The sequence below is a fragment of the Musca autumnalis genome, unplaced genomic scaffold (genome assembly GCF_047663935.1).
Source record: "Musca autumnalis isolate F117 unplaced genomic scaffold, ASM4766393v1 scaffold_1, whole genome shotgun sequence".
NCBI lineage: Eukaryota > Metazoa > Arthropoda > Insecta > Diptera > Muscidae > Musca > Musca autumnalis.
The window spans coordinates 148,207,350-148,232,762 of NW_027411644.1; the positions used below are offsets into that span (position 1 = coordinate 148,207,350).

The 25,413-nt window shown below is 34.5% G+C and overlaps 1 protein-coding gene across 2 annotated transcripts in view; it reads left to right on the forward strand.

Annotated features, from left to right (window-relative positions):
- Positions 1 to 25,413, forward strand: part of grsm (probable aminopeptidase NPEPL1 granny smith protein) — a 64,335-nt gene that overhangs the window by 14,259 nt on the left and 24,663 nt on the right. For both annotated transcript variants that reach the window (XM_073958120.1, XM_073958121.1), the window contains exons 3-4: positions 2,491 to 2,647; positions 13,382 to 13,558. In XM_073958120.1, the coding sequence (XP_073814221.1) occupies positions 2,491 to 2,647; positions 13,382 to 13,558 (334 nt within the window). The remainder of the gene's footprint in view (positions 1 to 2,490; positions 2,648 to 13,381; positions 13,559 to 25,413) is intronic.

Sequence of the window (25,413 nt, forward strand, 5' to 3'; positions counted from 1 at the left end):
TGCCGATTTTTTGCCGATTTTGAAAATTTTTTGCCGATTTTGCCGATTTTGGCACCCGAAAAGTGCCGATTTTCGACCAAACTTATCTGGCATCCCTGGTCTGGTGTAAACGCCTAGTAAAATTCTGTTTCGCTTAAAGCCAAGATTATTAGGTTCTTAAAACACCCACAAAAACATACCAAGATCGGCCCATCCGTTTTCGTTGGCACCGCAAAACGCTTTTACAGAAAAAAGGGGTTCGCAGGTAGCCTTTTACCACAAGACTATATGTGTGTTCGTTTACATACAACTTGTACAAATTGTTACTGGATGTTGTTCATTTACTCAGTACGGTATTACTCTACAGTACAATGCAAAGACCTTAGTCGATTACAAGAAGTTGCTGGACTTGTACAAATTTGTACAAATTATTGAGTAAACGAACAGACCTTATGCAGTATTTTTCAACAACAAAAATTCCAAATGTAGTTTAAAATGTGCTCTTTCAAATGAAAGAAAGAACGTCTTAAAAATATTGGAAGTTTCTTTGAAAAAAAATATGAAAAATGAGGGATAACCCCTTAAAACGAGTATTTGGTCCAACAGTCTCAATATTCAGCAGACCGCCGAAAGATATTCCGATGCTGCTTAGTTTTTACTATGATTTGCCTTATTACTCGAATTCGGCACATAACACTGTGATACAAAAGTGGACAAAATTTTTTTGCAGGATTTCTGATGCACAAATTCGGTTTTATGGGAGTCCATAGAAGACGAAAATACCTTTGGTTTCTTTGGGTCACTTCGGGTTTTGATTTTATAACGGTAAATGTAGTGAAAAATGGGCTTTCTTGGATTTTCAAATTTAAACGGACATTACTTCTTTTTTCCACAACCGATTTGCACACACTGTCTTTCATTATAAAGGGGAGAGTAATGCCTTTCGAACAAGCCAAAGATTTTTAAAATCGGTTAACAAATGGCTAAGTAATAGTGGTTTAAGTGTGACAAAAACGCATTAAAAAACAGTAAAATCATTTTCCTTGTGCTCTAGGCTGCGTAAATGACACCTAACAGTACAATTATTTACTGTTAACAAGTAGGAAATTTAGTTGGCTTTCCAAAATGGGAAAAAACCAACGAAATCGGTTGAAAAATGAACGCGTTATGGCATTTTTTGTGTTTCAACTTTTTGGTTTTTTTAATATTTTCCTTTATAAAACATTGATACCTATGACTATTATAATTACATTACACAAAATTTGTGTTTGTTTCAGGGATTCCTGATTATAAGCAATTTTGTACATATTTTATGCCATGTTCATACCAGCATTTGAATTACGTTGTTCGCTCTCATAAATATGTACACGAATTAACCCGTTCATACGACATGGTACACAATTCATAGCAACATGATTCATATTTTCATACTTTTTATTTACTGATTTTAAAGAAAGTTCCGTCCAAAAGACGAGTAAAATTAATTGATATGAACTGAAAAACTATTTGTCCTTCTTTCAGATATCTATTTAATATTTAATTATATTATTTTCATTCATCTTTTCTATTTTTTCTCACAATTTTGGTGTTCTCAGCACATTTTTTAATTTTTCTATTTTCAAAATGATCGGGAGAGGGACCTGCCAAAATAACTTTTTGGTATACAGACTTTCTGGAAGGCATTTGATTTTTGTTTCTAAATTTGTGCGCGAATTTAAAACGATGGACAAGAAATGCAGCTGTAGTAAAAGAGAAGAGAAAATTTGCTATGATTTGAATGTATACTAGTCGTTAAACCGTTTACATTTCATTCACGTTTTGCGGGTTTTCTAAAAATATTTGGGTTTTTAATCAATTTTTAAATTTTATATTTTTTCTGTCATAATTAATTTATTTCGATAATTTCTCTCATTGTTAGAGATGTACAATGTACAAAATGTACAAAAATTGTTGTTCGTTCTCAAAATTTTGTATGGGAAATGAAGTAATTATATCGTAATTTGGTGTCGAAAAACGAATAGAGAGCGAATTGAAAATGAAATTTGCAAGACAATGGAATATTTGAATTTAAATTGTATCTGATTAAAATACGATCAATTGAACATTACATGTTTCTGCATTTCTATACTGATGTAATACACACAATCTTTTTTCAAATAAAATCATTAATGAAAATGTGTTTTTCTTTCTTTTGTTTTTATGTCATTGTTTTTCTTAAATGCAAAAACAACTTCCACCCACATTCCAACAACATGCTCTCAATATTCAACGAACAAAACTGTCATGGACAAAAAAATTTCAACGCAACACAATAATAACACACATTGTGTGTGGCTATCTCCGTGTGAACGGTGCATGTTCGATGGATGTCCTCCTATGGTTCGCATTCTGCTCGTTAACATCGAAAATTGCCCTATCCAACTGACTGACAAACACGTACACTTTGTATGTACAATAATAAACGTGGCCTGGCAATGTAAACATAAATATGCGCACGGATGCTCATTCTAGACCCGATGATATCCACACATTGTACTCCGGACGTACGGTTGAAATTAATAATACTGATGCCGAAGGACGTCTGGTATTGTCCGATGGTGTTGCATATGCCCACAAAGATCTAAAAGCAAACATTATATTGGATATGGCAACGCTAACTGGTGCACAGGTGCGTATATTCAAAACAAACAAAAAGATTTATTTTCTATACGTATGTATGTATGTACGAGTATATGAGGAAGCTTCAGTACATTAAATATTTAAAAAAAAATAAATATTAAGCAACAGAAATGCATAGCATATTTAAGAAACATTGGCTTTAATGAGGCCTTAGAAGTCACAAGAGGCTTAATAGAAAGCTAAGGAAAGCTAACCGGAAAGGTCAGTTCAATTGCAGAAGATATCAGTCGAGGCAAATATAATGTTTATAGAAAGGGAGAATCGAGCGTCAATAGCAGGCAAGCCCTAAAAATCAACTTTAAAATGGTTATCAAAACAGGTGGTGCGTTCTGAAACATTGCCGAAAAGGCACCATAATCGGGTCGGGAGATTTACAGGGTTGAAAAATATTGATCGCCCAAGAAACCCTTGAATTACTTATTAACCAATTAATAAAGGCCCTCTCGTCAGGTGACAATCACTTCTTTAGATGCTCTCAATAGGTTTACTTGATATCACCCTGGCTCACTAAATATAAATCCGGGAATCCCTCTTAGTTTTTTTCTCCTCGATTTTATACTTATTGAAACTATTCTAGTATAGATCTTAATCCGAACTTAGTTTGTTCTTGTTAACTTTGTTTTATACCCTCCTGCTGAATTTCCTGAGGTTGGCCAGATCTTTATTCCACCAAACTGGTTGAGCTCTCCTACTTGTAAAAGTTAATTGACAAGACTTCTTATAGCAATCCCGGAGAACATTTGTGAAAATTTTCAACTGGATTATCAATTTCCCTCTCCGTGTGAAGTTCTGGAATCATTCGATTCGATCGAGTATTTGCTCGAGAAGAAAAAATAAAACTATTAAAAACTATTCGCGCCATCAACCGTATATTTACTAAGGTATATGCATTAGCAATTTGTTACAACAATGTCAAAAAGTTTTACAAAAATAAATCATTTCGTACAGTTTTCTAGCACAACTTCTTTCCGAAATTATTACCCCAAGTAATATTCAACGATTTCAACAAATATTTACATTTTTCCATTAATAATTTTGTTTTTTAGTTTTTGCCTTAAAATAAACACATTTTTTACCATCTACCATGTTAATGTTCTTTGAAGAACGCATAGGTTTTCATAGTTCGATTTTTTCATTCACGAGCTAATTCACGATCGAATCGAGTGTAGTAATTAAGCCCCTGAATTTCACTCACATGATTCTCCTGGAATTGCTACGAGGCGATTGCCTTTTACTTCTATACGATATTTGAAAGAGCATCCTCATACGATCCGAAAAAAAGAACATTCCTCCGAATAACCCCCATATTTGTAGGAGTGAGTTCGCCACGTTATAATTTGTAGAATTGAATAAGGTTTAGACTTTTCTTCGCTACAACGCAAGTTCTTACCTTATCTGCATTTGAAATAAGGATTAGGGAGAATCGTCCATCGTTTAGTTCAGAAACATTATTTTTGTGCGAATAGGGTACCTGAACCAAAGCGATGTCTATTTCGGATTTTGTAAGGGAGAGAATGAGTTCGACAGCCGCCGCTTTGCAATGATGCAGGTTGATTTATACCAAGCAAAGCTCCTGTAACCCGAAGTTCAGCTCTACCTTACAAACAAGCCTTAACCAACATAAAGCCAAATTGACGTAAAACTCGGATATTTTTGTGGGATTTTTTTGCATTTTTTTATTGTATTGTCTGTTATCTATCATTCCATGCTTATAAAGCTTCATTTGGCCTAAAACGCAAGCAATTTTCGACTTTTGATGAAAATTTAAATATGCCATATATGGTAACATGGGGCGCCTTCACCTCGTTTTTGTTCAAAATGTTCTCAAATATTATTTTTGGTACAAATATTAGCATATCTTGACTACAGGTTTTGATACATAAATGGTTATAATTTTGTTTTTAAAATATTATTTTTGAGAGTTTACAAAATGTCTAAAAAGTGGCGAAGCCTCCCCACCCATGGGGCAGCTTCGCCATCGATATTGAACATTCTCCTACGGACTCTAAAAGTGTAATTTACCATAATTCTTCCTTAAATATCAACAATATGCAAAAAAAGAACATGTTTCCTATTAAATAATCAATAATGATTTTAAAATTTACAAAAAGTAACCGATTCTAGCCGTTAATTGAATTAGGTACCTTGAATTTAGGTACAAAAATCATAATATAACTAAAACAAGGTACGTTTATAATAATATTTGATTTTAACTTCACATTATAGTGTGGTATATCTATGGTATAAAGAATTTAAGTTAAACATGACAAATTTCTAACATTAACCCACCACGCCCCTATTATGGCGTAGGCGCCCGACCCCTTACATATTTTATAATATTAATATATTGACATTTATAATTGTTTTTTTCATGCGAATTATTGTGATTTATATTCTTCAGTGGTTGTCTTCTAACGGTACAAAATATGTTTTTGATATCACAAAAGGTAAAGAAGATATCACAAAACATACCTCCCATAATTATTTTTCCCAAACCCCTGAAAACACAAAACCGGGTGCGTTCGCTATCAGACTTATGACACAACCGCCAACTTTTGGAAGATGATAGATCTTCATTAATCTCACAATTTTGCTTTTAATGGGTTTTTTCTAGCACTTGTATTTTGGGAGAAAATCGGCGTTGGCGTAGCCGCCCCAGTGGCGAAGGCGCCCCTTGTTACCATAAATTTAATTATATGGCATGTTACATTCATATAAACTCAGGGGTTTGTTAGGAATGTAGTAAGAGTATTTTCTCAATCAAAAACCAAGGAATTGTAATGTAAGAATACACCTATTATATTACCCTTCAAAGTATTCGACAGGGAAGGCCCGATTGCAGGAAATCTGTATGTTTAAGAGAAAAAAGTTACTTTATAAAAAACGCTTAATAAGTCTCAAAAATATCATTTTCATATAAAATTTTAAGTTTTCTCGCAAAAACTTCTCGGCGCTAAGTGGGTTTTATATAATTCGCGCCTGTACTGTCCATTGTTAACTCCATCACCGTACCATTCCCATCCTCGAAGGAATTAACCAGTTTTCAACTATTGTTGTGGAGGCCCCTATTTTGCTTTCGGTTCTGCTTCAACACCTGTGCCACATTCGGATGGGGAGGTGGCACCCACGGTTTTGCTTTAGCAATCGTGGTCAGCAACCGTCCCAAAGTGAATAAGAGTCGTTCACTGCATGAGTAAGGAAATCTCGCGATTCTATATCCTGACACTTGATGATCCTGTCGTCAGGATCAGATCAATGATTACTATCAAAAGGTCATCTGGGGCGATCATCCTCGAAGCTTTGGGTGCTCATGTGGTTTTTTACCAGAAGTTTTGGCGGTTTTTGGTTTTGGATGAGTTCCCTTAACTGTCTGGCGAGCGGTCATCTTCGCATACTGTTCGACATGCGTTTCACCATCCTCTTAGCACCTGACTGTGGATCCTAAGAATACCTCACTCTCTTCACGCACGCCGTTTGCGAAGAGGTTGTTTTCTGACCACTATCCAGTTTGGACGGTGCGAAAGCTTTTTTTATCGAATCACTTTATAATAAAGATTTTATGTAAAACCTCATCAAAATATCATACGACGTAGTAAAAAGATGGCAAACTATCGTTTTGATCACTGTCGTAAGGCTTTGCTTATGGTGGACTCTGAAGCAATAATGTTTTAGATAATTCGCAACAGATAACCCAAATAACTTGTTTTGGTGGCCGACGTAACGTTTGCATTACCACAGCGATCAAAACGATAGTCGATAGACGATAGTCTGACTATCGATAGTTTGCCAGCTCTAGTAAAAAGTCATAACCCTAAAGGCCTGCGTACATAAGCTGCTCTGCCTGATTGCCTTGCTTTTCTGCTTCATTTTTGACATAATAAAAATAAAAGAATAAAGAAGGCCGAGCAAATTTCGAACTGGGTTGCCCTTTTCTTTTTTATTCTTTTATCAGAAGTAAGCAAGGTAAGCAGACAAGGCAGCTTTTGTACGCAGGCCTTAACATACACATTGAGCACTTTACTTCGATGGTTTCATATTTGAAAGCCACCCACATACAAACAAAGCATAGGTGTCACTATAGTTAATCAGTGCCATATCTCAGTTTTTGTGGATGCTAGAGTGATTACCACATATGGACAGACATGCATAGATCGACTAAGAATTTTATCATGAATATATACTTTACTAGCAAAGTGCCCGCTACTTCGTATGCGGAAATGATATAAAAAACAAATAAATAATATATAAAATGGAATAATACTAATTTTAATCAATATTTTTTTTATTTAAGTACTATTTGTACCCTTTAGTTCGATTTTCAAAAAGATCACCCTTATCTCACCATTACACATTACCAGTAAGGCCAAAGTTGCACCCCAATACTAACCCTAAATCCAAAAAACACAAATTCCAGCACTGTCCCTACATTCAACAACTAATTGAGTGCCATTAGGCACTTTTCGTATACTTATGGTACGTATTTCGCCGACATATCTCAACCCTACACTGAAATTAATACAAAATAATAACAGTAATCGTAATTCCAAATCTCAAGATTCCAGCCGTATCCGTTCGTCCAATTCCAAATTGTACTAAACGTAGTACCATTTCGTACTCCTCGTACCCATAAGTAAGATTTTCGAAAGCTTCACTTTAACAGTAATCTTAATTCCGAATTTCTGGACTCCAGCTTATCCGTTAGCCGAAATCCAAATTGTACCAAATTTAGAACAATTTAGAACTTTCGTACCCATAAGTGCGAATTTACCTTCCTCAATCTAACAGGCCTACAATAATCATAATTACAAATTGCAGGATTCCACCGCTATCCGTTCACCTAAATCCAAATTTTACCAAATTTAGTACCACGTAGTACTTTTCGTACCCAAAAGTACGATTTTTTCAAAACTACCTTAATCCTACTCTTCAACTGTGATTCCAAATTTCAGGATTCTAGCTCTATTAATACACCCAAATGCAAGTTGTACCAAATTTAGTACCATTTAGTACTTTTCGTACCCATAAGTACGACTTTCCAAAACTTCCTGAATCCTATATTTCTACAGTAATATTAATTCCAAATATCAGGATTCCAGTTTTGTTCGTTCATCCAAATCCATACTGTACAATATTTAGTACCATTTAGTCTTCTGTTACTCATAAGTACGAACTTTTAAAACTTCCTCAATCCTACACTCCAACAGCAATCTTAATTCCAAATTTCAACTCTATCCGTTTACTAAAAACCACATTGTACCAAATTTTTTACTTTCCGTAACCATAAATATGAATTTCCACAACTTCTTCAGTCATACACTTCAACAGTAACCTTAAATCAGTGACCCTAAGTCCAATTTTGGGGAATCAAGCTCTAACCTTTCACCCAAATCCAAATAGTACTAAATTTTGTACCATTTAGTACAGTTCGTACACATAAGTACGAATTTCCAAAACTAAGTCAATCATACACTTCAACATTAATCTCAGTTACGAATTCAGTATCCCGGCTCTATCAGTTCACGCAAATCCCTATCGTACCAAATGTTGTACTATTTAGTACTTTTCGTACACATAAGTACGAATTTCCAAAACTACATCAATTGTACACTCCAACAGTAATCTCAATTTTGAATTACAGGATTCCAGCTCTATCCGTTCACCCAAATCCCTATTGTACCAAATTTAATACCATTTAGTATTTTTCGTACACATAAGTACGAATTTCCAAAACTATCTCAATTCTTCACTCCAACAGTAAACTTAGTTCCAAATTTTAGGATTCCATCTCTAAGCGTTCAGCTAAATTCAAATGGTACCATCCTTAGTACCATTTAGTACTTTTCGTACACATAAGAACGAATTTCCAAAACTATCTCAATCCTACACTCCAACAGTAATCTTAATTCCAAATTTCAGGTCTCCAGTTTTATAGGTTCACCCAAATCCAAATTGTACGAAATTTTGTACCATTTAATACTTTTCGTACACATAAGTACAAATTTCAAAAACTATCTCAATCCTGCACTCCAACAGTAAACTTTGTTCCAAATTTTAGGATTCCATCTCTAACCGTTCAGCTAAATCCAAATTGTACCATATTTAGTACCATTTAGTACTTTTCGTACACATAAGTACGAATTTGCAAAACTACCTCAGTCCTACACTCGAACAGCAATCTAAATTCCAAGTTCCAGGATTCTAGGTCTATCTGTTTACACAAATCCAATTTGTTCCAAATTTAATACCATTTAGCACATTTCGTACCCATAAAAACGCATTTTCTAAATTACACACTCCAATAATCACCTTAATTCTAAATTACAGGATTCCAGCTCTATCCGTTCACCCAAATCCAAGTTGTACCAAATTTAGTACCATTTAGTACTATTCGTATCCATAAGTACGAATTTTCAAAACTACTTCCATTCTACACTCCAAATTTATCTTAACTCCAAATTTGAGAATTCTAGCTCGATTCGTTCACCCAAATCCAAATTGTACCAAATTTAGTTCGATTTAGTACTTTTCGTACACATAAGTACGAATTTCCAAAACATACTCATATCTGAATTCTACACTTCAACAGTAATATTAATTCCACATTTCAGGTTTCCACCTATATCCGTTAATCCAAATCCAAATTGTACTAAATTTAGTACTATTTAGTACTTTTCGTACACATATATACGAATTTCCAAAACCATTTCCTTATATCAGCACCACTTCCCAACTTCGATTTCCATGCCAAATTTCAAGACTCTAGCTGTATCCGTTCAAAATATGCAATTGGTACCAAATTTCGTAACTTTTAGTACTTTTCATACACTTATATGTCGAATTTCCAAAAACCCTTTGGTACATCTTTCCAACTCTCCAGCAGTGACCCTCATTTCAAATTTCAGAGTTCCAGCTCTACCGGTTCGCCAAATACAAATGGTACCATATTTAGTACCTTTAGTACCCTTCTAGGTCGAATTTCCAAAAATCCAGCATTATCTGACACCTTCGGACCAAGAGTGACCCTCACCCAAAATTTCAAGATTCTAGCTCCAGCCGTTTAGCCTGGGCGTTGATTATGAATCAGTCAGTCAGTCAGTGAGTCATCATTACTCAACTCTTTTATAAGTATATAGATGATTAGTTCAATGCGCTACAAACGGAAAAACCAACCTTATATACCTTCTATACTGTGGTGGCGGGTATATTTGATTAAAAAATAACGTTTTTAAATTTAGCATTATTTTTTGGCATTTTAATATTTATTTTAGCATTTTCTAGCATTATTTTAATGCTGATTTAGCTGCAACACTTTTTCAAATCTGGTCACACTGATAGTTATGCATAGTCGAGATAAAGAAAATATCTGAAAATATAAATCCTCTGAGCACTGTTTTTTTATTAGTCGATTTCTTTGTACTGATTTCTTTCCGAATTTCCCAAGGATTTTCTTCAGATTTCGTTCGGAAATCGTACCGAAATCGATCCGATTTCGCTCCGACATTTCTTAGTTCCGATTTCGTTACGATGTCGGTACGATTGGTTGGCTGGGATGTTACATTAAAATATGTTACTTAAGGTCGTGTTCTCATTTTGAGATAAAGGGACATTTCACTGTCTTATTATTCCAATTTCATCACAATTATATTTAATGACTAGACATCGGATTTTAGCATGTTTTTTATTTCTTATCCGATTGGACTCAAATTTTGGATCTAGGCGTTTTGAGGGTCAATTTTTCGATATTTGGGGTCATATCAAAAATATGCAAAAAATATGCAAAAAATATGCAAAATATATGCAAAAAATATGCAAAAAATATGCAAAAAATATGCAAAATATGCAAAAAATATGCTAAATATGCAAGTGTTATTTTGACAAAAATCGTCAATTAAATTTGGAAAATCATTAAAAAAGCATTCTAAATTATGTTTTTTGACGTTTAACATAGTTTTTTGCAGATTATTATGTTATTGAGACTCTCCAGATATTCCGCCACAGGAATAAATCTAGACTAACAAGACTTAAATTAGTTTTCACCAGGTGATAAAATGTCAAATAACCCAGCATTCCTATCACAACATAATTTGCTTCCTATACTCAAAAAAACTCAATCAGAAATGTCAAAATCAACGTGTCCAAATATGGTAATAGTTTCTAATCGGCCGAAATTGTCTAGCAAAAAAACAAAGGAGCTAGAGTTAGTCATCGCTATTTTTGTTTAGATAAAACCGCAATTTTTTCTAGTTTTTGGAAAAAGGGTTCGTTTTTTTAGCGAAAAATGGGGAAAAGTACTAAAGTACCATTTACGATTCCACGTTCTGGAATATAACGATAATTAGAAGTATACGTTTTGAATATCCACATATTAGATTTGAATATATTTTAAAGTGTTTGTCCTTTAGTCAGTATATACTGACATAAATTGGCAATTTTTGTTCTTTATGGTCAAAAAGCTTCTTTGGAAAAATGCTCTAACTGCCACGTTAATTTTTATGAATTGGTTTTAGTTTAATGCACTTAAAATACATAATTTTATAATATCGGAAAATTGGAAAATGTTCACTCCTCGGCGAAAAGTAATGCATTATTGTTATACCCATCCACGATGAATAATAAGCAAAATGAAGAACGCCCAATGATCAGTGCAAAATGAGATCACTTAGAAAAACCACACAATAGAGTATTAGTGGAAAAATAAGTCAAAAACCTTGGAATTGTTTTTAAAATGGCAAAACCACTCACATATTTCTGCTAGAAAAGTGTTTGGAATGCTAAAAAATATGGTTCGTTCATTCCTGCTACAGGAAAACAATTTTGATAACACAGTCGAAAAGTCATAACCCTTTTGTATACACAATTGTTTAATTTATACCCGTCCGTGTACTCGATAATTTGTACTAATTATTACCATTGCTTCGTATTTTGACAGTTGTTTAATGGAGAAGTTGGTAAAAAATTGTTTCAGTTTTGTTTGTTGTATAGGATATAAATAAATATATTAAGAAAAATATTCGCGCAATATTGTCATTAAAGTTGCCAAATGCGAAGATTTTAAGGAATATTAATTTACAAAACGATGAAATTCCACATCTGTCTCTAGGTTTGCTTACATCCTGATGTAAACTTTAAAAATGCCATATTTCTAGCACTACTTGCACAATCTGATTGGCTTTTTCTTTTTCCGGATTGTCGAGTAGAAAAATCTCACTATTTTTTACACGTAGAGCACTTTCGTTTAAGTGTTCGTTATTAGCAATTACAATTTAAAAAAGTATTATTATATAACTTCCACGAGTGATTTAATCATATAAAATGATTTATTTTCCTTACAATTCGTTAATCCGAACAATTTGATAATTCGGACATCGCCGAAACCTGTGGTCTAGGGATTATCGCGAATGTACTGTATATATGGGAGCAATGTCCAAATCTGAATAGATTCTTACCAAAATAGGGATCGTCCTAGGGCCAAAAAATCCCCAATTTTTATGCGAAGTGGTCTATAAATGTGACCTGTGTTTGTTTTCAAAAAGACATGGCGAGATGGATAAGTGCGAATCTATGCAGATCATCAAAAGGAACTGTGGGTCTATTTCGTCTCATTTTGCATGTTGCAAACTCATTCACTAAGACATAATACCCATAGGGTATTAAAATATAGTTATCAGTGCAATCATGAATAAAAATTCCGTGCAGAATTTGTTTCCTTTCCCCAATTTCACAATTTTTTATTTCCGTATTTATGCCCAAAAAAGGAATATTTTTGTCGCTTCGACTAGAATACGCCATAATGAAGCGAATCTAGTAGTTTTCAACTTTTAACAAATATTGATTTTAAAAATTATTTTCCGTGTGGAAAATTTAGAGGGAAATATTCATGATGGCACCGTATATATTTTTATATGTTTTTAATAAAATATGAACGATTTTATGTAATATTCAATATTTTCTTAGCCTTAATTTCTTGCTCATTTGTTATTCTGTCAAATAATTTTGGCCGAGCAGAAACTGTCAACATATTTGGATACATACATTTTGACATTTCTGATTGAGTTTTTGAACAAATTTGTATTAGAAAGCAACTTATGTTGTAATAAGATTGCTGGGTTATAGGAAATGTTCTAAGTCTTTAAGTCCAGATTTATTGTTGTGGCGGAATAATAATTAATAACATGATAATCTGCTAAGAAATCGACGTTTAACGGCAATAAACTTAATTTAGAACACTTTTTGATGACTTTCCAAATTTAATTTGATGATTTTCTTCAAAAAAATTACTTGCATATTTTGCATATTTTTTGCATATTTTGCATATTTTTTGCATATTTTGCATATTTTTTGCATATTTTGCATATTTTTTGCATATTTTGTGCATATGCAAAATATGCAAATATGCAAAAAAATAAAAAATATGAGCCTGTCATTGCATTCAGTTTTCTTCAAAACGAATTTTGGTCCAATCAGAATTTTCGTATCTTTATTAATAAAAAATATGCAAATATGCAAAATCCGATGTCTATTAATGACAAAATATTAACCAAGGAACCATTAAAACTATGCTATTATCCTTGCGTCTTTGTGTGCCTTGTTGATAAGGTGTAGGAGGTAGACATTTTAAACGAACTATATTTATTGTATGTATGTATGTATATTAATTGCCTTTTTCGCATGTTTGCATTTCAACTCCATTTATTCATTACTGATGCCTGTTTCTGTGTTACAGGGTATTGCTACGGGAAAATATCACGGTGCCATACTGACAAATTCTGAAGAATGGGAACTTAAGTCTTTGGAAGCTGGGCGTAAATCTGGAGATTTATTGGCACCATTAGTTTACTGCCCCGAGTTGCATTTCTCTGAATTTGCATCGGCAATTGCTGACATGAAGAACTCCGTTGCGGTAAGTAGACCACGGTATAATTACGATATATTTATGTATATTTTAAGAATTTATTAAAGGAAGTGGTGTGGGACGAATGATAAAAATATATTTTGCAAATTTTATTACCGTAACCCATGGTAGTTTTTTTACATAAACATAATGTGTCAGAAATTGAAATGAATGATAAATGCCAATTTGGTGGGATCATGTAACTAATGCCTTTAAAATAATTTGAATAGGATGTTTGTTGCAGCCACACAAAAAACATTTATCATCGAAATCGGTTGTAAAATGTGTCTAAAGCTTAGGGAAATAGAGTCTTTAAAATCGTGAGAAATAGTGGAGTATAATTTCAGCAGCCTATCCCACATGTTTTCTCAGTTGTTGCTGGATCTAATTTTGTTAAATTGTAATACATCTAATAAGGGGTCGTGTATTTTACACTAAAGTTGATTTTGAAAGTGATATACTTAATTTAGAATTAGAGGAAAAGGAGGTAATCTTATTAGAGATAAGTGAAGTCTCCCTTGTCCCGTCTGGGATGTTTGTGGAACAATTATATATATTTTTTACCACATTTTCAGACCAAATTAGCTATAATTTGGCATTTAGGGTTCGTAGGTATAAAAAGACGTCTCCGCCAAAGGTTGTGTTTATAACATTGTGGTATAGCCCCTATATAACGGTAAAGCCCTATTTTTTCAAATTATTAGCTGGGCGAATTAACTAACATTAGGTATATTATCCACCTAAAGTTTTAGGCGTTGGTACTTTCGTAACAGAAAGTAAACTAATTATTCCATATTAGTTTAGAATATTTCATGGTGGAGGGTATACAAATTTCGGCACGGTCGAACTTAACGCTTTACTTTTTTAAATTTGCTTTATTGTTGCTTTCAAAATTTTTAAAGATTTGTATTAAGTAATTTTTTAAAACATATGAAACTATTGTAGTTTATGGAATAGAGCTAAGACTACATACACGAATGTACGCTTACGTTTTGTCCATATGCTAGGAATTAATTTACTCCAAACAGTTAATTCAAAATATTTTGTTAAAAAACACACACACACTACGGGTGGGTTGCATACCATGATTATAATCTTGAAAAGTTTCCAAACCAATTTAACCAAGGAGAGCTTAAGGTATACTCGTATACTATTTGGAAATAGAAGCTGCGGCGCAATAGTCTGTACACAATTTTACGTACGCCACACACACAAACAAAAAAATCTCCCATTCAGACCATCAAAAGCAAATGCATTTTTACACAACGGAACGTTATGCCAACCTGCAACTAACAGACAATCAGCCATTCATTGCATGTCTTTGTATAGTAGGGACAATAGGTCGTATCTGAATTATTTTTAAAATCAAATATACCGAAAAATCGCCAAATACAGTGTGAAGCAAAAGTCAAGGTTGTCATCTAATAGAGCTTTTCATGACATTTCTTAATATTTTACCAAATGTATTAGAAATTTGTATGTCTTTACACCCACACTTCACCATTCTGCAGAGATGTTTCTTACTTTACTAAATTGGTTCACAACTCTTATATTAAAAGATCGACTGTTTACGCGGCAAAATTATTGGTAGCATTGAAGTAACATTCATTTTTTAGTTCAAAACCAAAGAATACTAACGGGACAATACTATATGCATGCAGTTCAACCAAAAATAGAGTCGATCTGCAGTTGATATAAAGAGAAGTCTTCCAGCGTGTCTTCTTTATATGACAGTCTTTCTTAATCTTTGACCAATTTAAAAAGTAATAACATCTTTTGTCTCATGCTTTTGTAATGTGAAATTTCAATACGTTCTTATGTGACTTGCGTACTTACAACCGTCCAACGCAATATATTGTCTCAAATACCTCAGACTCCATTATCTACTCCTTGTTTTTGCCGAAAAACTGAATATTTTTGCCATTCGCATTGGTGTCTGTAAGGATTTTTCCTTTTTTTAATATTTTGTACTACCGCAATTACAGAGCTCTCACACCCTTTCATGGGGGTTCGTTGTAATCAAGCACGTTGGTTTTTTGTATTTTTCATTTGAGCCGTTCTGAAAAAAATCTTTACCATTCATTGTATTATTTGCCAAAACTGCCAAATTTTAATTGTTCAAAAAAGTTTTCCTTTGCAAAAAATTTTTTTAACGGGAATTCTTAAATTTTTTGCAGCAAATGTTACAATATTAAGGATTTTATGCAGCTATGAAGTTTACTTACTTAGGTGGCCCGAAACAGTATACACTGCACCCCGGTTAACTACCTTTCATAAAATTCCAAAAAATTGAGGCAGTTATGCGGGAAAGGCAGTTACGAAAATCCCGCATAACTACCTCATGTGGGTTGTTACAAAAATCTCATCTCAGCCTTACAAAAAATGACAATAATTAGAACATAATCGCCAAAAAACAAAACGGTCTATAGTAAAAAAGTCTAAAAATATATAAGTTATATTATTTAATCAATAAGAAATTTAGTCATCAGTGAGCATCACATCATCACAATTCTCGTAGTCGTCGAAATTGATTTTCTAATAAATACACCAGTGCGGGTAATAAACAGAGAAAAACGTTATTAACTGTTCTTTTTGGGGAAATATTTGACTGGCAAATATCCGAATTGGGTACTATATAGAACGGGACAGTTTGAACTCATTTATATGAAAAAACTTTGGGGATTCAGATTGTGAGGCAATTAAACGGGAAAGGCAGTTAAGCAGAGAGGTAAATAAGCGGGGTGCAGTGTATTTCTGTTTGTCGTAGAAATTTGTATTATGTTTTTGTAATTCATTTGTAATATCTGCTGTTTTTTGATGATTTTTTTGTTCTTTTTCACAGACAAAAATGTAGTCTACGAAAAAAATATGTTTTTATTTATTAATTTTTAAATTATTAATTTTCATTTTAAACAATTATAAATGTCGAATAAAATAAACCAAATTGATTATTAATTTTTTTAAAACCCTATTTTTTGCATTTGCGATTTTTTTCTGAGAAACTACTTATATTGAAGTACACGGTGTGCCTTAAGCAAATTTAAATGGAAGGTGCTTACAGCTGGAAAGTTTTTGCAGATTCTGAAACTACAATGCTCATAGATGAGAAATATCAAGAAACAAAAAAAAATCGCCGTAGGGATTTTCAAATAAATCGCGATTTAAGTTCACATTTTCAGGGGTTCTTTAGGGTTTCACGATTTTGCTTGGAAACCGCAAGTCCTATCGAAATGAGGCTAAAGAAAATATTGTAGCTGTCAAAATTCTCTACAAGATTGACCTTTATGATATTTTCAGAAGTTCAAATTGGGAGAATTCACTGACTGTATCGCCTCCTTATAAAACAATGTCATGCACGGTGCGCCTTAACTGACTTTTAATAAAAACCGTTTACACCTGGGAAGTTTTTGCTGATTCTGAAACAGTAATGTTCATAGATGAGAAAAATCCAAAAACAAGAAAAAATCGATGTAGGGATTTTTAAATAAATCGCGGTCAAAGTTCATATTTTTAGAGACGATCGAAATGAGGCTAAAGAAAATATTGTAGCTGTGAAAATTCTCCAGAGGATTAACCGTTATGATTTGTTCCTAGGTAGAGTTTCTGATCGGGAATTCCCGGCCCGGTATTTCCCGGGAATTCCCGACATTTTTTGAACGGGATTTCCCGGGAAAATTTTTTGAAATTCCCGGGAATACGGGTATTTGTATTTTCATGTATAAATCATATATTATTTGCCTTATAGTTATTTAATATTGGAAATATAGTAGAATGGCGATAATTCGTGCCCCGATTATTCGTAATTGAGGGCCCATTGGAAAAATCGCCATAATTCGTATAAAATATGTATGTATTGTTCCTTTCGATAATTGGTGTTTTTTTCTGGAATTCGAAGTCTGTATAACCTCACATAATTCTTAATTTTTAGTTTATCACGGTTGTTCTAGTCTAAATTTTTATTGGTGGCATTCTTGAAGAATATTAATTTGCTAAGATATAAAAGCTGTGATCCATTCGAATTGTTGTTTTCTCCAAAATTATTGTTTGCAATATAAAACACTGTATAATGTGCAAATAGATCATATTAGGATTGGAAACCAGTAATAACAATGGTATGAATGTTCATACGACTTTATATCATTGGTGCCACCGTGTTGTCATTGTGAAGCCGTGTATTCAAAAGGCCAGCCGTGTAAAAATTCGTTATAAACGGATTTGTTATATGATCAACACGCATATCGAACCATAAGAAGAACATACGATATTGTTGACTTTTGCTAGGATGGTAGTTGGAAAAAGATATTTTATATAACCTCCGCTAATTAGTCAGGAATAATTGGATTTTGACCGCATACATAAGATATTCTTGAACAGCTGCCATATGTCATATATGATTTATTGGTTCTTTCAAGATTTTGGCACAACGTCGTTTAAGATGTTTGCTATTGCTTTTGGGAATTCCCAAACTCTATTCCTAGGTTTCACCATTTTTGAGATATAGAAGTTCAGGTCACAATTTTAGGTTTTCACGATTTGCTTGAAAACGGTAAGTCTTATCGAAATGGGACTGGAGAAAATCTTAATTTTTTCCTAGGTTGTACCGTTTTTGAGATATACATATGTATAAGTTTAAGTTTTGCAGTCATGACATCGTTTTATAAGGAGGCGATACATAGAGATGGACAGTGGGTAAATACCAAATGGGTAAATACCGGGTACATACCCATTTGTGGGTATTAGTTTGGGTATTTACTATATTGAATCGCCAATACAACATCTTACACAACCTGGGTTTAGGTTGTGAAATCGTTTCAAAATGGATAGTTTTATAATACAGTATAGTCTCGATAATCCGGACACTCGTTAATCCGGACAACGCGGTAATCCGGACACTAGAATTTTTTACATTGTAGACTATATAATCCGGACATCTCATATTTTTCGTACCTCGATAATCCGGACATCAGTATTTTTTTCCTATCTTGAGCATTATATTCTTATTTATTTCATTGACGTTTTCGTTCGTAGCAATAGCAATTGGTGTACAAATAAGAAAAGTTAAGTTTTTCAAAGTTTTCGGTCCACATCTCGCCTTTTTGGCGAGCCACTGTTGCATCAGTTATACGGTCAATATGGGATTAACTATCTGAATCTGTCGAATGATTTTTCTGTCATTCAACAATTGATGGATGACTATGATAAGCAACAATATTTTAAACCTAGTGTTGGTATCTTAGTTCCCTTAAAAATCTATGTTGGATGTGCGTTTCCTCTAAAGGATTTAGTTCATTAGCCCTCTGATTAGTGAGAATGTCCCTTGGGAGCATGTAATGTTTTCCAAGGATATTTTTCCTAGAAATGTTTAAAACATTTAAAGCCTTAGGATTAATAGCTTAGCTTTAAGATTTTTTAGATTCTCTAACTCACTTTTTGAGTTAGTGACAAAAATCGTTAACATTAAAAATTATGAATGAAAAGTTTAATAGTTGACAGTACTCTTGCAATAGGCAGAACTTTACGATTACTTTTTTGGTCGCCATCTTACTGAAATCTATCGTCAACTACCGAAATTATAAGCATTTTAATTTTACCGATTTTTTCAGTAACGCAAAAAATGAGTTAGGGATAGAAAATTCAATAAATTATTAAAAAAAGGTAAGAGTCCTTTTATTTTCATACAAAATTACCGGCAACTACGGATGGTTGTTGTATTCTCATAATTATGCATCTAATAGGTTTAAATTCTATATTGTCATATTCGAAGTCTGTAACATATATATAAACATTACCTTTTCGGTTTCGCCGACGAGACAAAAGTCAGTTGGTGATGTTCTTAAAAATGGCTTAAATATATTCCCCATAATGAGATAAGTGCATTCGAATTCTGAAGTTATATCTCAAGTCGTAAGAGTCTCGTGTTCCATGGACCCTGAAAATCAATATCCGTACATGGTCTACGAAGTTTATATCCTCGAAAAAAATATGAATAAATATAAGCCAATTGTAGAGACGTTTTAGACTTCAAAACTACACGGGAAATTTCACCTAAATTACGCTGGATGAGTAAAACGAAAAAGTAAATTTGATAGCCAGGATAGCTGCTTCCAGTCTAAAAACCCGTGATATTTGCTTAACATGAATTCGTTTTGGTTAGGTGTCAGGTTATTATCTAGTAAATATATGTTTTTGTAACTACTCGGTAATCCGGACAATTCGATAATCCGGACATCACCGAAACATGTGGTGTCCGGATTATCGAGACTATACTGTACTTTAAACAAGTGGGTAAATACTCGGGTATTGGGTATTTACCCAAATATTGGGTAAAAACTCTTTATCTGCCGAACCACTTGACGTAGGCTGACAAAATATGGCTCTAGACTAACCTCTCTATAACGAATTTTTGTCAAACTTTTTCTTACTGATGTCTACACAATAAATGAGAAACAAACACATTCATAACGCTCTTTTTATTGAAGTGCACATTAAACAAGTAAAACAGGATCAGTCGGCTTTGCCGATAGAGATATACCCTTAGCCTGTGTGAATTCAAACACTATTTTTTCCAAAAAACGTATATATTTAAGGGGTTTCGAAAATGTTGGGCGTATGAATAGATAGAAGCTCAAAAAGTTTTGCGTGGAAGGTATCTAAAGGAATGAACCGATCTATTCCATTTTGAAAGTGGGTCTTATTTTGGGTGTCATTCCCCTCGATAGATATCGCGACCACCTGTCCTTTCAGTTGGTCACCATACAATTCAAAGGTTTTGGACCATTATATCAGGAAACATGTACTTGTCTAGGAAAAACATGATATCGCTGTAAACAGGACCACTAGGTAAAAAATTTCAAGGGATCCTCTCACATACCCTTAACCGGGTTGTTCTGTTTATGAGATATCGCGCGTACTATTTTAGCTTATATTTTCGATTTTTTGTGGGGGACGTACCCGAAGGATTGGATCTACAAGCACCACCTTCGAATTTCATCTAATATTCGAAGAAATATTACGAGCTCTCCGGCCACTACATAGGGGTTTTTTTACAACTTTCGGGCTGTTTTCTCGAGAAGTATGGACTGCCCCTGAAAAAAATTTTACCGTCGTAATTGAGGCTGCGAATGAAAGTTGCTTTAACAAAAATCAAAGTGATTCCAGAGCAGTTCTTAAAGTGAATTTATCCAAAATTTTGTGTGGGAGGTACCCGAAGGAGTGGACAAATATAGTCCATATTCGAACCTGATCTATATCTGTAAGATATTTTAGGACGTGTGAAGTATGGACGAAATCGGTCACTCCCATCAAGAGTTATCGTGCGCACAATTTTTCCGAACATTTTTGAACACTCCTGAAGGAGTGGACTGATATGGCTTATCTTCGAACTTAAACTAAGTTTGGACAAAATATTACGAAGGCCAATCTTTGGACCGAATCGGCTGATCCGTTCAAGAGTTATCTTGCGCTGCAACCACTACACACGGTGTCATAGGGGATTTTTTGCACCTTTCGGACTATTTTCTCAGGAAGTATGGACTTGCCCCTTATGAAACTTGTACTGTCGTATAAAGGACAGTGAATAGAATGCGATTCGAGAGCAGGTCCTAAACTGAACTTTTCCGAAATTTTATGTGGGAGGTACCCGATGTAGTGGACCGATTGAGTTCATATTGGAACCTCTTCTAAGTCTAGTAGAAATTTCACGATGTGCAAAGTATGAACCAAATCGATTACTCCATTCAAGAGTTATCGTGCGCACAAATTTTCCGAACATTTTCGAACTTTTGTGGGGCAGGTATCGGAGGGAGTGGACCGATACAACCCAACTTTGAACTTAAACTAAGTTTGGACAAAATATTACGAAAGCCAAATGTTGGACCGAATCGGTTGTTCCGTTCGAGAGTTATTGTGCGCTCCAGCCAGACAGACAGACGCACTGTGGGCGAAATTCAAATCTAGCGGGGAAAAAGTCCGAAAACCGACCAAGAGTTAAGTAAAAATCATTAATGCTGGTAGACCTAAAAATAACAATCAGTATTGCATTTAATGGTTATTGGTCGTTATAACGGCACATTTACTAGGAGTTTTTGCAAGTGATAAAATCGACTTTTTTGATAACTTGTATGGTGACAAGTAATATGGAAAAATGAAAATAAAGATGATCATAATTTAATTTTTTCAGATAGTTTGGAAGTGTTTTTTAAAAAACAATTGTAGCATTATTTGATGCTGTAAATATTCTGAAAAAATCTTTAAACATTTATATGAGATTTTTTCTTCTTAGAGCATTTTGAGTAAAGTGCAACATATGGGAAACCCACGGAAACACTATCGGACTTTTTTAATATTAAATTACTCCGAGGTATCTATTCCAAAAATTTCGTCTGCCTTTTCTTGCCTTTTTTCATGTTATCAACAATTTTATAAATCCATTTTTACATGAAAATACGTAATTTAAAGAAGGACATTTGTATGGGGGGCATGCCAAAACGTGAATCTAAGTGAATAATGTTTAGTGTGTAGATGTTTTGTCCATTAAAACCCCGAAAACCAAATTTACAGCCATTTTCGTTGGATAATGTTGCTAAAATCTTCTTAATTCTGGAAATCGGGACATACCTATATATGAGCACTATATCTACGTCAAACATTTTTGGTACGGTGGTTTTGTGTGTACTTAGAACCCGAAATACCAAAGTACAGCCAATTTGGTTGGAAAATGTTAACAATACCTTCAAAATAACTAAAATCTCGGGGCTAGGCCAAAACGTGGACCTATGACCCCCATAATTGGAAAAAATGTTATATGGTAAAAACCAAAAATGTTTTGCAATCGATGAATCCGAGTTTCACCCATTCAGAATTCGCGAACTGTTAATATTTTCTATATAATATGACTGAAATTCTTTAAAATGAGGTGTTTTAGGAGGGATCGCATAATGTCGACAAATAAAATTAATTTTCGTGGCATCAATGTAGAAAAATGGGTAAAAATGGGTTGAAGCCAACAAGTTTTTCTTTGTTGTCTTCCGATTTCTGGCTTAATCTTACATTTTATAGACCTATCCGCAAAGAAAGAATAACAAAATACTCCAATGACAACAAGATCCTAGTGTATGATTTTTCGATATATTAACTGCATCCACCTAAAATTGTTGCTGACATTTTGAAGCCGGAATTTCGGGGTTTTTTGAATTTTTTTAATAATCCGGACGCGCAACAAGATAATATTCCAAACTCATAATAGGATTATAGAACTCGTGATTTTACGTCGTTTAATGCATATCTCATGAGTGTGCTCCTTACCGTATCCTAGTAATTGGAGTCTAAACGCCAAAATTTGATGCGTGAATTTTCTTACAAAACCTATTTTTGCGTGTAAAATTTACAACTGTCATTCAATTTTCTTTGAACCCCTCGTGAATTTAGTTTTTTTTTTACGCGACGGATCTAATGAGTCTTTCCGCGATCGAATCCATCCACTAAAACCGCGGATATGGATACCTTGAATATAGGAAAATCAGCAAAACGATATTTTGACAAATCCGCGCAGTGAACCGCGATTTCCTTTAAAAATGTTTACATAAATGGAATCCTTTATACGCGATTGTAATATTTACGAAAACGCGTGTCTTAAATTACAGAGATACGCGAGTAATATGGGATTTTTACTCAAAATATAATGTGGAGGCACATCCGGGGTTCTTGAAGAATCTATTTGAAATAGGTGTATATTGACGTATTTTTGATGGGCGATAATGAAACCGGATGCTCATCAAAATCGTATGCACATTGCGCGACTTTTACCCACAATGTGAGATGCAACTGACGGCACACAATGACCGCTTAGTGAAACATCGAAATATGCATATATATTGAAAGAGATTGATTCGCTGTATCCATAATATAATAAAATATAATAAATCCAATGGTAGCAGCGCGATAGATTATATTTGTTCAAACATTTGGAAAATAGATGAGTTGAATATTTTAGCATTGTCTTGGAGATGAGTACTGCATGGGAGTTGGTTCCAAAGTTTGATTGCATATATAAAGAATTGCCATTCGGAAAATTTACTTCTCATTGTGGGACGGATTTTAGTGACTCTAGAATCTTTGCTACAGGCGACGGGATGGAAATCGGCCTCTACGATTCACCTCTGTTGGCATCCTTGCCGGATATTATATGTTTGCTTCAGTTTTTAACATATATTTTTCTGTGTGTGGCTAATGATAGGTTGAGGACACTTGCTGATATTGATATTCCGTGTGGACCGAACGCTTTGGATGATTTTGCGTTCTGGATGTCGTCTGCAACATCGCCCATCGTAAATTGTGGTGGTACCTCCTCGACCGAGACTCCTCTTCGACCTCTCGAGGTGCTCTATAAACTGCCGTTTAAAATAACACGCTCAACTCATTGGATAAGTTGCTGTCACGCCGTTGAAAGTAACACCCGTTCTATTATCCTTCTTTCCCGGATTCTAGAGTGTTTTAACCGTTGCCCACAATTTACTTTATCCTGCAATAATGTTACATTGCTTCAGGAGGTCTAGGCACTTGACGGGTTGCCGGCATACGTCATTTATTAGACCTTGTGCCACAATTGTGATATCTGGCGAACTGTATCCTTTTTTCTAGTGCCACGGACACGGCAATCGCCCACCTCTAGTATATATACGTTAACCCAATCCCTGCCGAAGATTTTAGAAAAATATTTTGAAGTGGAACTCGAATGACCGAAACATAAGAACAAGTCGATAGCCGGATTCCTTTATATAATTGTTCCACAAACATCGCGGACGGGACAAGGGAGACTTCTCTCATATCAATGGAGTGCACCCCGTTTCATATTAGCTCAATGATATGGGACCTACAGTTTATCGCCGAGTCCCAACGGCGTGTCCTAAGAGAAGTTTACATAGGTGAAATACACAGGAAATGTCGCCAACATTACTGAGGGGTATTTTGCCACCGTTAAACAAAAATTTGATGTTGCATTGCAAAGCGGGTGTGCATACCATGTCCCCACGGTGGCACCAGTGCCTTTACAGTTAGAAAAATACTAATAGTAATATAAATAAATTTGTGGATTTTTCATTCTATAGAGTAAACGGCTACAAGCTTTTCACTTGTAAAAAAATCTTCGATCATTCATCTCAACTCCAACGTGAAATGAATAAAAACTTTGCGTATTTTTGCGAACAAAAACTCAGCCTTTAGGCTAAAAAGGGTATTTACACTTTGATACGACCAAAAATGTGCCTCATCGAAATAAAGGTTTTAGACCGCAAGTATGTTTGTACGATATCCCTTTCAGACAATTTTGAGTAGATCTAGCAATGTCAGTCCGTCTGTCTGTCTGGCTGGCTGGTGCGCACGATAACTCTCGAACGGATCAATCGATTCGGTTCAAATTTCGGGTATCGAAATATTTTGTCCAGATTCGATTTAAGTTCGAGGATGGGCCATATAGGTCCACTCCTTCAGGTACCTCCCCCACAAATGTTCAAAAATTGTCGCAAAACTTGTGCGCACGATAACTCTTGTAGGGAATAACCGATTTGGTCCATACCTTGCACATCGTGTAATTTCTACCAAACTTAGATGAGGTTCCAATACGGACTCAATCGGTCCACTCCTTCGGGTACCTCCCACACAAAATTTCGGAAAAGTTCAGTTTAGGACCTGGTCTCGAATCGCTTTGATTTTTGTTTACGCAAATTATATTCGCTGACCTCTATACGACGCTGTAAGTTTCATTAGGGGCAAGTCCATACTTCCTGAGAAAATAGCCTGAAAGTTACAAAAAACCCTATGACACCGTGTGTAGTGAGTGGTTAGGGCGCAAGATAACTCTCGAACGG